This window comes from Haliotis rubra, unplaced genomic scaffold (genome assembly GCF_003918875.1).
Source record: "Haliotis rubra isolate DU_JTF1 unplaced genomic scaffold, ASM391887v1 Scf194, whole genome shotgun sequence".
Classification (NCBI taxonomy): domain Eukaryota; kingdom Metazoa; phylum Mollusca; class Gastropoda; order Lepetellida; family Haliotidae; genus Haliotis; species Haliotis rubra.
The window spans coordinates 871,895-887,686 of record NW_025765936.1 but is presented as its reverse complement, the minus strand read 5'-3'; the positions used below and the strand labels follow the sequence as shown (position 1 = coordinate 887,686).

General features: G+C 37.4%; 1 protein-coding gene across 1 annotated transcript in view; it reads left to right on the top strand.

Moving 5' to 3' along the window:
- LOC124274770 (paired amphipathic helix protein Sin3a-like) overlaps window positions 1-15,792 on the top strand; it is a 56,823-nt gene that overhangs the window by 7,792 nt on the left and 33,239 nt on the right. The window contains 3 exon segments of the mRNA XM_046710141.1: window positions 9,663-9,819; window positions 13,906-14,063; window positions 14,721-14,937. Coding sequence (XP_046566097.1) covers window positions 9,663-9,819; window positions 13,906-14,063; window positions 14,721-14,937 — 532 coding nt within the window.

Here is a 15,792-nt window from a genome sequence, read left to right as displayed (position 1 = left end):
AGGCCCGACCAAATTTATTTCTTGTTTTACAGATTTTTGTCCTCAGAAAACCTAAATGCAGGAGAAAAAAAAAAATCACCAGTCAAAGTAATATTCCTTCTAAATACTAAAAGTATGTTACTTTCGTTTCAATTTATGAGGCGTATATGGGGCAAAACACAATCTAAAAAACATTTTCAGGTAAGTATATATTTTTGGCCAATAAAAACATTAGGTTTTTTTTTTTTGAGCGGGAAAAATTATTATATTTTTTTATTATTATTCTTGAAAAATCCATAAAACAAGAAATAAAATTGGTCTGGCCTTATTGATTTAAAAAAAATTCAATCGATAATACTGTATACTGTCTTCAAGAATAACATAAATGATTATTAGGGCTGCAACGAATACACTATGTTGCGAATATGATACGTATCATGAATTTTGGGTAACGAATACGAATGATTATTCAAATATAATATTGTAGTTAAGTGATTGATGCACTTTATGGAACGTCCATGTTGACATTTTTTATTTGTCATAGCAATAACCAGTGATCTCATGACACTCAAATTTGGTATGTAATAGTTAGTCGACAGTACCATGTGCAGTCTTGGCAAACTAACATGACGTGCACTACTGCAATGCTAGTACATGTTCCATGTTTGCATATCTCACTTTGGAAAGGACATAAGGGTTCAAGTAAAACATGCTCCCTTAAAAAAGTCGTAAATATTCATTAATATTCGGTTCTGGTGACCACGAATAACGAATTGAATTCATGAAGGGCTACGGTTCGATTCAGCGAATATGCGAGTGAATCTTTACAACCTTAGTATACATGTAATATGTGTAAATATCTCCATGTAGGCTCGCGATCGCAACATCATATAACTGCCGTAATACAGGAAGTCAAGTCTATTTATAGCTGCCGAGGGAGTAGTCGTTTTCTTGTTTTACAGGTAGTGGCTTGCAGCGTCATAACAGTTTTAGCGTGAATTAGGGGTGTCGCGATACGCGAATGTATCGATGCATCGATACATTTTTACTGACGATAACGATACGCGATACATGCTTGCGTGTGTCGATTCCTATTTTAAAACTTTATCGATTCAAATTTTTAAGCTATATCCATCTCCTTCAAAGTCTTGATAGTAAAATTATACGAGACCGCTCCGATAAATAGATGTAGCTAGCTTTACTTAAAAAATAGGTTGGAAACTAACAGCTTTTGTGATTGGCTAGACTATTTTGATGGACCAATCAGAGAGCGCGTACGTTGCCGGTAAGGTAATGCTATGAAAAGGCGCGAAAATTATGTATCACGATACGTATCATATCGTGACCTTAAAATCGTGATACGTATCGTATCGTGACATCCCTAGTGTGAATGCATATATTGTTAAATACATGTTTGAATGTGCAAATCTGAGAGTGTTGTGTAAATCCGACATACCGTGGTTCTTGTGTTGAACTTTCTCCAGCTTTTGAAATTGTTCGGCTTCATTTCTTTGATGCCTAGAATCACGAGGATAGACAATTTTGATCCAACTAAAGAAACCCACATAGAACACAAATATTCCTATAGTTTTATTCCTTTTTGGCTGCATATTCAGTCAGAAACAGTAAATTGTTTTGAATATTCATAGCAATATGATCACATAGCCTTTATTATTTCCATTCAGAACTGCCTCTTTTTGTTTTATTTTGGGACAGTGATATGATGATAGTTCCAAGTGCTTCACTTGCACATAATGAGAATTTGATGGCATACCTAATGCATTTTCCAATGGAGTTAGATAGATCTTGGCACAGAAGCATCATATATTAGAATGAAGCGTAATATTTTAATTAGATTAAAGGTGTAATAAGAGAAATTTTGGCCAAAACAATTAGTAGAAAGAATGTGGGATTTTATAATCTGTGCATAAGGCAAGCCCCACCTCCCACACATATCATCTACCCCATGCCTCCCCATACTCATCACCCCCCCCCTTTAAAACCTTCAAATCTTAGGTTTAAGAAACCCCATACCTCATTTTTTTTTTTTCCCCCTAAAACCCTCAAATTTTAGGTTTCAAAAATCTTGCTTTATACAGTAATTTATGTTAATTTATGATAATTTATACGAATTGATAGTATTGTAAAATTATTGTCCTCCTGTGGGGGTACCCAAGTCCCAGAACATTCAAAGTAAAATTAAGCTTTCTAGATATTTAAACGTAGTATATTTGTGATTTTAAATGATGGCTAATTTTGACTACAATTGCCTGGCTGGATTTGCCAGCGGCTGAAGGGATGATGTAAATCCAGCTAAGGTCCATGCAGGTTGCAAAGGCACTGTAAGTCCCCATGGTCCCAAGCGTTGTGATATACCTTCAGTTGTTGGTGATTTCCAGCCTGTATTAATAATTGTCTTGTCTGTAATAACTGTTTCATATTAAAGTTACATGCTAGTTTTACATTTTTATGTGATAATATACTTATTTTACTATCCTTCGTCGACAGGTTTTTCTAATTATCTGTGTTTATCATGAATTTATGACTTTTTGGTCACAATATGGCTGATATATTGCTGACGTTACTATAAATCTTCACTCACATACAAACGACTGACTGACTGATCGTTGAGGGACTACAGGCTGGAACATGGCTTTGAGCATTATTGTCTATGATTTACTGTAATCGTGGACTATTATTAGCTGAGCTGGCTAGAGTCTGAGTTTGATGCCAATCTCATTCAAATCCGATCTTAGTTCCCAATGCAGCTTATCAAAGACCTGAGTACATTTCATTAAAGGTCAACCTGCAATGACATTTCGAAACATTGATAAGCCTTTTACTGCACTGGGTTGTAACAGATGACTTATATTCCAAATACTGCGAAAAATATTTCTTACAGATCTTAATTCTACATTTTGTCTCGTCCCGAAAACCTCTAAAACTATTTGAACAATACTCACCAAATTTGCTATACTACCTCTCCATATCATGTAGAATTGCCTTTTGGGGGTTTGATTATTTTTTTTTTCAATCTTTTTTTTTTTTCTGTTTTCATGGCAACAATTTGGACTTTGTCTTTTTGAAGGGTAAAGTTTGTTTCCAAAGCAAAATTCTGAAACTAATTGACCCATCTTCACCAAATTTGCTATACTGCCCTTCCTTATCATGTAGATGTTGCTTTTGGGGGTTTGAACATTTCTTTCAATTATTTTTGTGTGTGTTTCAATGGCAACAAATTTGGACTTGGTCCTTTTGAAGGATAGGGTTTGTGTTCGAAGCATAGCTGTTTACCAAATTTTGTCTACTTAATACCAATTATTAGCAAGCTTAGAAGCATCAGCCATATACATGTACTACGATAAAGGTGAGGTGAGGTGAAATTGGGTGTAACGTCGTACTTGAGAATATTTTGCTCATATGACGACGTGCATGCGTGTGTATGTGTATGTGCGGCTGCTTGTACTTGCCCAGACTGAAGCTTGTTTTATAGTGCTAGCCCACTGAGATACCATGCCGCAGTGAAGCATGAATACCCCACTCAGACACATTATACTGACTCTGAGCCGACCAGTCCTTGTTTTACCCATTAATGCCGAGAGCCAGACAGGGACCAACAAGTACCATATTTTAATGTCTTTTTTGGGTATGACGCGGTCGGGGATCGAACCCGCGACCTTCCGCTCTCCGGGCGGACGACTACTATAAAACACCATCGACTAGACTAGACTACTGACTATGAACACTACTGACTAGAGACAACTCTGTGACTGAAAAAACGAAGACTTTACAAACATAATAACATACTATCAATAATATGTATTTTCAAACTTAGAGGTTTTGAAATTGAAGGAATCCAATGAATTGTTTGAGGTCTCAACGTTGAATTGGGGGAAGGAGGAGACATCTGTTTTTACGAGTAGAAACCGCTTTCTAGTTTGAATATTAATCAGTTTATTTCGTGAAAAGGCCTTAGGCCCAAGTACAAAAACATGATAATATTTCAATATTAATTTGTATACATATATGATGAATGAAATGCAAGCACATCTTTTACATAATTTGCACAATTGGTAGCAAGCAAACAATTATTACAAAGAAGTGTATTAATGAAATAATAGCTATTGATCTACACTGGCATACCTTTAAAGTATTTTTGACGAAGATCATGATAAATTGGGTACTCAAACACAGGGATATACCTTGAGTCGTGTATCTGAGGACTAATACTCTTAATTTTCAGGGGGTCCTGGACTACAAAATGGGGGTCCCGGACACTTAAATATTATTATTAATACTGTTATTGTATTGTTTTGTGTATCATGATCATCACATTGTTACAGTAATTAAATTGCAAATAGTACCATAAAGCAGCTAATAGCAAACACAGTGATAACTTATTGTTACTTGATTGGAATTTTTACAAAAAGTATTTGGACGTTTTCTAGGTCTCTGTGGATGCGCTAATAAATTTTTGTTGCATCCATTGTCAATTCGCATCTTGTAAATCACAGCAAACATAAAGTGAAATTCATCTTCAGTATTAAAGCTATTACAAAATCTACACGAAGTCTTTGCTGCCTTGGTAATCCATCCTGTCTACCAGTATGTTTAAATAAAGGAAGTGCCCCTTTTCTTGGTAAAGTACTAGAGTATTTCTACGTCTTGCTTCTATAGATTTGATAAAGGTCAGTTATTATCCATTTGGTGGAATATACATCATGTCATATTTTCAATACGTGCACATGTGCACATATCACGTTCGCCTAGCAATCATTGTTTCTGTATTTCGTCGTCTGTGACGTCATTAAACAATTGAACGTAACATCAGTAAAGAGGGCTGTCACACTTGCTTACCGTGTTTTACTGCTCAAATGTACATAAATAAAATGGATAATAAAGAAATTATTATGCTCGCATGTGTGCCACACAACTTATACTTATATGAAACTTGTGCAAAATTATGTATTTCCCTCGCACATGCTCGTCAATACAAAATTTCACACTCGTTTCGTATAAGTTGTATGACACACTTGCATGTGTTATGATCTCTATATATGGTTCAATACCAAAAATATCAAAATTTTAATACTGATCAAAAGATTTTTGAATATCCAAAAGTATGGCTGAATGTGTATGGCCATACACTGTACTTCCTACTGACGAGGAACTGTACTGTCATTCAGAAGGATCCATATTAACCTTTTCAAGGTTTAATGATTGGAAAACTGATTCCGACTGTCACTTTCACAATCTGATAAACAATGGTCTGATTGGTTGAAAGAAAGGTCGCTTTGTACAAGTTCATTATCCTGAGCCAGTTTGTTTGTTGTGTAACGCCACACTCAGCAATGTTCTATTTAATATGTAAATAATCAAGTCTGGACTAAACAATCCAGTGATCAACAGCATGAGCATCGATCTATGCAATTGGGATATGATGACATGCGTCAGCCAAGTCAGCAAGCCTGGGCCTCGTTTCACAAAGCTCTCGTAAGCCTAAGATCTCGTAACTTTTCTCGTAGCATTCGAATCTCCTATACTGTAACATAGGAGTTACTTAATGCTACGAGAAAATCTGAAAGTTTTAAGAAACGGGCCCTGGAAATGGGCCCAAGTCAGCGAGCCTGGCCACCCAATCCTGTTAGATGCCTTTTACAACAAGCATGGGTTACTGAAGACCAATTCTAACCCGGATCTTCTCGGGTAGCCAATTTGTTAATCTCAGGATATGGTGATAGGTACCGTATTTCCTCTAATAAGGGCCCTTGGCGCTTATTTTTTCAACGGACCCTGTATTTTTAAATTATGTTATGATTAGTTATGAAGTTATGATTTAAGGGACCATTCCTTAATATATTTATTTTTAGACCAAGGGAGAATACATTTGTGAAAATATGCAAAGGTCTGTACCCAGTGCTTTTTAGAGGCCTGGCGCTTATTTCTTAAAGCACTGCTTTATCCCCGGCGGTTATTAGAGGTCCGGCGCTTAATAGAGACCCGGCGCTTAATAGAGGAAATACAGTATTTCATAGGAGTGTCCTTCCATTCTTCCAGTTTTGTGCTCCAGAATAAATTTCAGTCTCAGTTTACTGAAATGCAAAGGTTTTAGAAATGATTATGCAGGCACGGATGAAATGAAACAATCCTCTAAACTTTAGCCTGTAGCTGTAATAGAAATTTCACCAAAGTGTGTAAAGATTACTAAAGTATCTACACTGTTATTATTTCCAAAGCAACATTGTTATATCTCTTACATTGTTGAAGTGTAAAACAGGAGGTCATTGTGACCTGGGATTGTGTGCACATGATAAATGATAAGGTTGGAGTCGATATGATAACCAATTTAAATATTTAATTTCAAACATCGATGAATGATACTTTTTTAATTAAAACATTATTAGGTATTGTTGTCCCCCACTGCAACTCGGAACGGGGGACTATGTATTCAGCGGCGTCTGTACGTCCTGATTCTTGTTAACGTGATATCTCATTTCAAAACCCTTGTTAACGCGATATCTCATGAACTATTGTACCCAATGTCTACAAATTTGGTGACAGCCTACATTGAGGGATTACACAGACACCAGTTAATTTTGGTGACATTGACCTTATTTTCAAGGACACCACGACACTTAGTTTTCAACTCATCATTTACATCCAAATCAAGTATGATTTTTTCATGTTTTTCAGTGTATGTAGGGCTAAAATGGATTGCATTGAATTGGCATAATGGATTCTCACTGACAAAACCTGCAAATAAATAACATAAATAATGATTTGATATAGACATCTTTCAGTGTTTCATCACAAGGCATTGTATGGTACTCTTGAAAACATTCTCAGGTGCCCACCTGGTGCTACTAAAAATATGAAAATAAGTAAAAAAAACAAACAACATAAAACTGACCCACCTACCCTATTTTTTTAAAAGCATGTAATAGGAAACGGACATATATTTTTCTTGGCCTTTGTGAAAATCTATTGACAGTAGTCCGCCTGAGCTGTTAGCATTCAACATTTCTAATTCTGAACCAGTTCTCAACGTTCACATTTTCCTACAAATTGGAAAATTGGAAATAACTGAATAGAATAGATGGCAGCTGGAAACAAAGTATTGTTCAAGCAGGATTTGCTACAAGAAAAACTTTTGTAATAAAAAATATGTTTGTTTACTTTTTGCACTCTTTCACCTTGAGGCGAAAGTCAGTCATTCATAAAGTTTCGGGGCAGTGGGGTAGCCTAGTAGTTAATGCGTTTGCTCATCATGCCGAAAACCTGGGTTCGATTCCCCACATGGGTACAATGTGTGAAGCCCATTTCTGGTGTCCCCCGCTGTGATATTTTCCGGAATATTGCATAAAGAGGCATAAACCTTACTCACACCCTCACTCCCATGAATCTTTCCCTTTGAGACCTGGCTTCAATATTTTTGGCGTTTATGGATGTAAAACTGTAAAAATTTGGGTTGCACACCACATATATCAATATTTGTGAAACGAAAAAAATCAGTTGAAGTTTTCTTTCATTGATTTATTTGTACTGGAGGCTGTGCATGGCAAAGGCTATACTAGGAGTGCTGACATGTCTCCCAAGTAGTCTGGTAGTGGGCATGGCCATCAGCATCTAATGTCAAATGTATTTTAGGCCAGACCAATTTTATTTCTTGTTGGGGCGGTGGGGTAGCCTAGTGGTTAAAGCGTTCGGCTCGTCAGGCGAAGACCCGGGTTCGATTCCCCACATGGGCACAATGTGTTAAGCCCATTTCCGGTGTCCCCCGCCGTGATATTGCTGGAATATTGCTAAAAGCGGCGTAAAACTAAACTCAGTCAGTCAGTCAGTTATTTCTTGTTTTACGGATTTTTGTCCTCAGAAAACCTAAAGGCAGGAGGGACAAAAATAAAAGATAATAATCACTAGTCAAAGTAATTTTCCTTTAAAACACGAAAAGTGTTTTATTTTTGGCAATTTATGAAGTTTATGTGGGGCAAAAAACAATCAAAACATTTTTTTTTTTGTAAGTTTACATTTTTGGCCAATAAAAACATGAGGATTTTATTTTTTGAGCGGGGAAAATTAAATTTTATTTTTTTTCTTATTCTTGAAAAAATACGTCCGGCGGATCTGTAAAACAAGAAATAAAATTGGTCTGGCCTTAAAAAACAATTGTCCCATTAAGTTAACTATCATGAGCCCTTAGCAGTGATACTTCTACATACTGACAAAAACAGATTATTTATTATTCCGGCATCATTCCTCTAGAGCGCCTATGTGTTTTATTATTGTCCAAGACTTTGGGAGAGGTGTGTATTTATTACAGTTTTTGTAAAAAGCAGGTTGAAAAAAAAAAAAAATTATTTTAAAGGTACTCGAGGAACTTTTTAACAAAACCATTTTTATTTTAACTGAGCTATTGACACTCGTAAGAGTCTGCGATTATAAACAAGCATAAAAATATCGAGTGTTATAAGAAATCGCAAATTGGATTTAAATATTCCCCAGTGTATGTTGATTTCTTAATAACTGATTGCATCTTTGTTGAAGGAACTATATTTTTCATGGATCAGTTTTAGGAAAATATTTTCCCCAAATTAGCCCATCACAGATGTTTATTTTATCTATTTTATTTGGGACGGTGGGGTAGCCTAGTGGTTAAAGCATTATGTCGTCATGCCGAAGACCCGGGTTCAATTCCCCACATGGGTACAATGTGTGAAGCCCATTTCTGTTGTGCCCTGCGGTGATATTGCTGGAATATACAGAGCTCCAGATAACTTTTGGGGCGTGCGAGTGTACTTACACATCATATTGCAAGTGGAGGTGTACTGAGAATTTTGAAGGAGTACCGACATGTTTTTGTGTGAGCGAGTTGTGATGTGGTTTGTGTGGACGATTCATCGATCACTATTTCCTACCATGTATTTGTATTTGAAGACGCGTGAGAAATAAACTGAGCAACCGTGTGATGCGCGAAATGTCAGGTCCGACTGGATATAAATAGGAACAGTGTAGTTTTTAGCCAATCGAAAATAAAAACGCATATCGTTGCATGGCAACGCAAGGGATTCCTACTGTCGGGGTTTCCTCATGTGTCAAATCGTGTTTCACAAAAGAAACTTGACAAGTATTTATCCGAAATAGATTTCCTTTTGAACGATACGCACGGAAATTAAATGTTAGACGTACAAAGGTATTTATGTGCATACACGATACGCTTGAAATCTTATATTATGTGGTACTTAATTGATTTTGAAGCGTACATTACGCCTGTACGCCCCTTATCTGTAGCCCTGAATATAGCTAAAAGCGGCATAAAACCAAACTCACTCATTCATTCTATGTTATTTATTTTAGTAATTTCAGTATGTTTATCCACATACCATATCGAAGTCATATGACTTCTCAGTTGTTCACCCATGAAGATCTGTTTTAGAATTGGCCTTCAGTAACCCATGCTTGTTGTGAAAGTTGACTAACGGGATCGGGTGGTCAGACTCGCTGACTTGGTTGACACGTCATCGTGTCCCAGTTGGGTAGATTGATGCTCATGCTGTTGATCATTGGATTTTCTGGACTCGATTATTTACAGACTGCCACCATACAGCTGGAATATTGCTGAGTGAGGTGTTAAGCAACAAACAAACATATCTCAATAGCTATGATTATTTTGTTCTTTCTTCCAGGGTGAATCCGAATGTCTCTGGAGGCCACCACACCCAGTCTGTGCATCATGCGTTGCCAGGGATACAGTCAGCCCCCGCCCCAGCTCCACAACCACACCCACAACCCGCTCTCGCCTCCGCCCCTCAGCCCAGTGCACAGGTTGTGTCTGATATCTTCGTAAGTTTTGTCCAAATCCTACTCATCTGTTATGTAACCGAGGTTACCATGGTTACAAGAGATGCCCACTTTTTTTTATTCCAGGTTACACCATGTTCGACAAAAATGCTGGTCTGTTGGTCTGACACTAGTCTGAAGGACCTGTAAAATTAAAATCGTACAGTGTTTCCGCTGGCATTTTTTACAACTGGACATCGTGACTAGCATTTCAAATACCAGTCATTTGTAAATTTTACTGGTCAGTGGATCATGCTTTTCATTGTGCGGTAGACCTTGCACCCTAACAACCAATCAGAAATGTAGAGGGTATTGCAATGCGTCAATGCTGGGGGTTTTAGCCGGGGTTTTTCCAAAACTGCTATTTTTATTTGACAACACCTCGATGTCATTGTGAAAACGTAATCTTTTTTGAGGAGAAATAAAATTGACAGAGGTAATTAGAAAAATGATTTTAAAATTTGCCGGACACGATGACCGACAGCCTTTGATACCACCGGACATTCTAACTTTGTACCGGATAACGGAAACACTGTCGTGTCAATCTTGTGGTATATTGGGCAGGAGTAATTTATGCTTGTACAACTTTTGGAATTAGTGTTAGATCAACTGTTTTTATACCCTTTATGGTGAGGACCACTGTGTCCAGCAAGGATTTAACTGGACCACTATGTCCAGTACAGATCCAGCAGGGATCCAACAGACCCACTGTGACCAGTAAGGCTCCAACAGGATCAAACTTGACCACTCTGTCTAGTATGGATCCAACACTATCCGGGGCGGTGGGGTAGCCTAGTGGTTAAGGCGTTGGCTCGTCACGCCGAAGACCCAGGTTCCATTCCCCACATGGGTACAATGTGTTAAGCCCATTTCTGGTGTCACCCGCCGTGATATTGCTGGAATATTGCTAAAAGCGGCGTAAAACCAAACTCACTCACTCACTCACTCCAACACGATCCAACAGGACCAGTAGATGTTTCAACTGTTCATTAGGGGTCAAACGGTATGCCACAGTATTTTGCCTTCAGTTCAGTATACTGTAATGCAATCCAACTATTTGGTATTTTCGGTTTTTGTAACGTCAGTTCAATCTTGTCATAAAGTGACCATTTTCTTCATTCAAAATAACAAAGATTATGGATATTTCTTTCCATCTTATTAGCAATGTAGGGTTTGGTTCTTATCAATTTTCTGCATTATGATCATATCTGATATACCGAACTGAAGGCCTTGTTCCGCAATACGTACCATACCGTGGTAAGAGCAGACTGTTTCAACCGTTTCACATTTCATACTGACAAATTTTGGTCTGCAGGGATAGAACTTAACTCACAAGTATAAGACTGCTTGTGACTTTTTAAGCTACAAGATAAATGAAATGTCAATAAGCAAAAACATAAAAATAATTCCTTATCCCCGATTCCCCACCATGTTCCCCTTGACACTTCCGTTTAAGTAGTTTGTTATCATATTAAATGGCAAATTTGACAAATGCACGCGGTTGCTAGGGTATAGAGGAATTAACTCTAAATCAACACGCAAGGGCCTAATAATCGCCACAACGCTATGAGTCCCCAGACACCGGAGGCCGCATTAATCGCCAGGCAGTAGTCACGCCAAAATGAGACATAATTTTAGGAACCTACCTGACTTTTTGATTCATATATCAAATCTATCACATTTCACAATGTCTGAAAACACTTATTAAATTTCAATTTATCATATATTATCAGCAGAATTAAAATTATAAACTATTTTTCGCAATGTTATTGAAAACAACGATTCTCGGACACATGCTTCGCAGCGGGTCTACAATAAACATTGTCAAAGAGCAAAGTAACGATGTTTCGAGGAAATTATTAAATAAATTGAATAACTAATGAATAAAATCAACAACAGCATTCATTAAAGTTGTCAAACGCATATATAAAATTACTATTTCCATCTTTTGTGCCATCATGTAATGCAAGTCAAGTCACTGACAAGTGACATCTCGCTCTCTACCAATCTTCTTTCGGACACGATGTTTAATGCGAAAATACATACATGAAGCATTTTGTCACAGGTCATAACCAAGCACAATACATCCAATAAGTTCCATAATTTACGATAGGTAGCGCATTTCTTGCTTAATATGTTCAGAATACCATTATTTTACCCAAAACTTTTGTCTAAATCTAAAAGTTTTCGCTTTTTAGGACGATATCCATTGCTGTAATATGATTGGCTGCCTTAGGTCACGGTCTGATTTTGACCAATGGCTAACCCTTATAGCAGACTGTGGCTTAAAAAGCGCCATTAGAAACCAATTTTTATCCAATAAAATCGCTTCTTACAACTGTGAAAATACTCTTGACAAGGGTACAGTGATATTGTTGATGTTCAGAGCTTTTAACGATGCCCGACATCAAACGATTTTGCAAGCATGTTATTCATAACTAAGCTTCAAAACGGAGGTATTTTCAGTTGTTATGTCATTTTACCGAGCGGAAAGCCACAGATATCGGGAAATAGGCGACCATACATATTGTTTAAGAAATCTTTTTATAATAATTTTCTGATTACGTAAAGATGAAAATATAAAAGAAAAAGGCACGGGCATATTGTGACATGTCACAAATGGAAAAAATCGCCATAGTTTTTGCTCCTTTCGTGGTTTATCTGGACGTTATAAATGTAAGCTTGCATTTTCATTCAAATATAAATTTATTTAAGTTGTAGTTGTATAAATTTAATAATATTATAAAAATAAACTTCATATTTATCAACAGTAGGATTAGATCTTTTAAATTGTGTATGGGATGTAGTAGCAATAACGTTTTACAAGCTTATAATTTCCTTCATAAACATAGGCTTCATCTATGACCTCAGAGTCTCTGGGAACTCGGTGTCATGGCAGTAAATGCCTCTGGTTGACTGGTGTTGAAAGAGTTAAGAGGTGTTTCGATTAATTGAAATAATCGAAGATTGGTCGCAGTGCCTAAACGACAAGCAATCGAACATGTTTTCTAATAATCGAACACAAACAATTTTGAAACACTTGTTTGATTCAACAAGATTTTTTGCAAGGTCAGTTTTGTCTGTGTCATTAAATTTACATTTCATAAGCTCTACAAGTCATGATTGAATTTATCTTAAAAACTCTAGGAAATTTATGTTCCTAACTCACGAGTCATCCTTTAAATATTTGAAATTTGCTAATGCATTTTTTGCAATTTGCAAAAAAACAACAAACAACTATGTTTTTTTTGTTTTTTTGTGTGCATTAACAAAGATAACAGGAACATTTGATAAATGATGCTAACCAATTATTTTCGATGATTGATCGGATGTAATGAACCAATCATCAATTATGACATTTTAACCAATTCCCAACACTACTGGCAAGTAGCAAACTACATGAGATATGTGACTGGATTGAATGACCTGTGAAGACCTTGGTTGGAAGTAGTCTTCAGCAGGACATGTTTGTTGCAAGAGTTTATCAACATGACCAGCTGTCAAACTGGTTTCCTCTAAGTTTTCATATGAACAAGCACCTACTGCATGTTAAGACAAGTTCTACCCGTGAAGGGGCAGTGGGGTAGCCTAGTGGTTAAAGCGTTTGCTTGTCACGCTGAAGACCTGGGTTTGATACTCCACATGCAGTGTTCACAAATAGCGTCTGACCCTCTGACAAATCCGGCAGATTCGCCGATGGTCCGGTGGAAGTCTATCACCTGCCGGCCCCAGTGTCAGACTATATATTTCACAATGACTTTGACTGAAGTTGTCGTATGTGACACATCACACTTGTTTGCTGTTTACAAATTTTACGTTTGTTAATAATTTCAGTGCCACTTATAAGAAGTGTTAAATCTGAAATGTGTGTTTAATTTTTATTCTATGGGTCCTGTGAATTTTCAGTGGGTCAGACAGACCTCTGAAACTTACGGGACGCAATGTCCTGTTACTTTGAAACACCATTCGTGAACACTGCACATGGGTACAATGTGTGAAGCCCATTTCTGATGTCTCTCTATCTCTCTCTCACTCTAAGGCAAGTTCTTTAAATGAATTGAGTGTCATTCATGGGTTGATTATTTCCAGACACACTCCGCGGCAGTTCAAGGTCAGCAGCAGCAGTTCCAGCGCCTCAAGGTGGAGGATGCGCTGTCGTACCTGGACCAGGTCAAACTACAGTTTGGCAACCAGCCCCAGGTGTACAACGACTTCCTGGACATCATGAAGGAGTTTAAGTCTCAAACGTGAGTTGAGCTCAATACATTACTTGGGGCAGCGGGGTAGCCTAGTGGTCAAAGCGTTGGCTCGTCATGCCAAAGACCCGGGTTCGAATCCCCACATGGGAACAATGTGTGAAGCCCATTTCTGGTGTCCCCCCTGTTGTGATGTTGCTGGAATATTGCTAAAAGCAGCGTAAAACCAAACTCAGTCAGTCAGTCAATACATTACTTCATAACAAACTGAATGATCTGGGTTAGAATTGGACTTCATGCTTGTTGTAAGAGGCGACTAATGGGGTTGGGTGTTCAGGCTCGCTGACTTCAACTCCTGTCATCGTATCCCAATTGCGTAGATTGATGATCATGCTGATGATCACTGGATTGTCTGGTCAGGCTCGCTGACTTGGTTGTATTTTTGTCATTGTATCCCAGTTGCGTAGATTGATGCTCCTGATGTTGATCACTGGATTGTTTGGTCCGGAATCAGTTATTTGCAGACTGCTGCCATATAGTTGGCAAAAACTAAATATGGCAAAAAAAACATTTGCTCATGACTTCCATCACTAGTTTGTCAAGTACCAATATTTGCAGGCACCTGAATTAACAAAGTCAAACAGCTTACTATGTTGAGTAATGAGGTTTATATTGATAATATTAACACCTGAATAATTTCTTTTTCAGAATTGACACACCTGGGGTCATCAATCGAGTGTCCAACTTGTTTAAAGGTCATCCTGACCTAATTGTCGGCTTCAACACGTTCCTGCCTCCGGGCTACAAAATCGAGGTCCAGTCTGAGACCATTAATGTCCATCAGCCCGGCCAACAGGTGGTCTCCATCTCCCAGGTGGTCTCGGCGACCACGCCCAATCTCCATCAACCTCCTCCACCCCTGTGAGTCTGACTGACTTGTTTTCAACATTGGCAAGTTGCCGCCCAATGGAGGTACTACCGGTATATCGGTTACCACCATATGTATCTCGTATATGTTACTGTGGAACACCGATATATTGAACATTATACTATTCTTTGATCCTTTGATACTTTCTACTGTCCCAAAATGCTGTCACTTCCAAAAACCAAATGTTTTGGCATTCATTTTGCCATTGCTTTGGAATTCTGAATGAAACAAGATCATTTTCTTTATTTCTTCATTACACCTTTCTTTGATCCTTTGATATTTACCACTGTCAAAAAATGCTGTCACTTTAAAAAACAAACAAAGGTTTTGGCATTCATTTTGCTATTGCTTTGAAATTCTTAATGAAACAAGATCATTTTCTTTATTTCTTTTGTGGGCTATATGCAAATGTGACTATTTCTACTGTGATTTTAACGTGGGAAAATGCTGTCACTTCTAAAAAAACAAAGGTTTTGGCATAGATTTTGCCATTTTGCTTTGGAATTTCTAATGAAACAAGTTCATTTTTTCATTTTTTCACTTCTTCCTTGGAATATATGCAAATGAGGCATATCTTCCTTTTAATTTCCGTGGTATGATCTTTTTGATTGGCATTTCAGTTGCAAACTGTATGGATGACAACTGCTTTATTATATTAAGATGATACTGCTGTGTACTGTGGAGCACGAGTTGTCGCATTATGACATGATAAAAAAAATTCTCATCCGTAAAGTATCAGACCTTTCTTAATTTCATATTAGTTTGGAATATTTATATTCTTATGAATATAATGATTTGCATTCTGTCACTAAAAAAAGTATATATATGTGTAGGCTCATGTATAAAATAAGA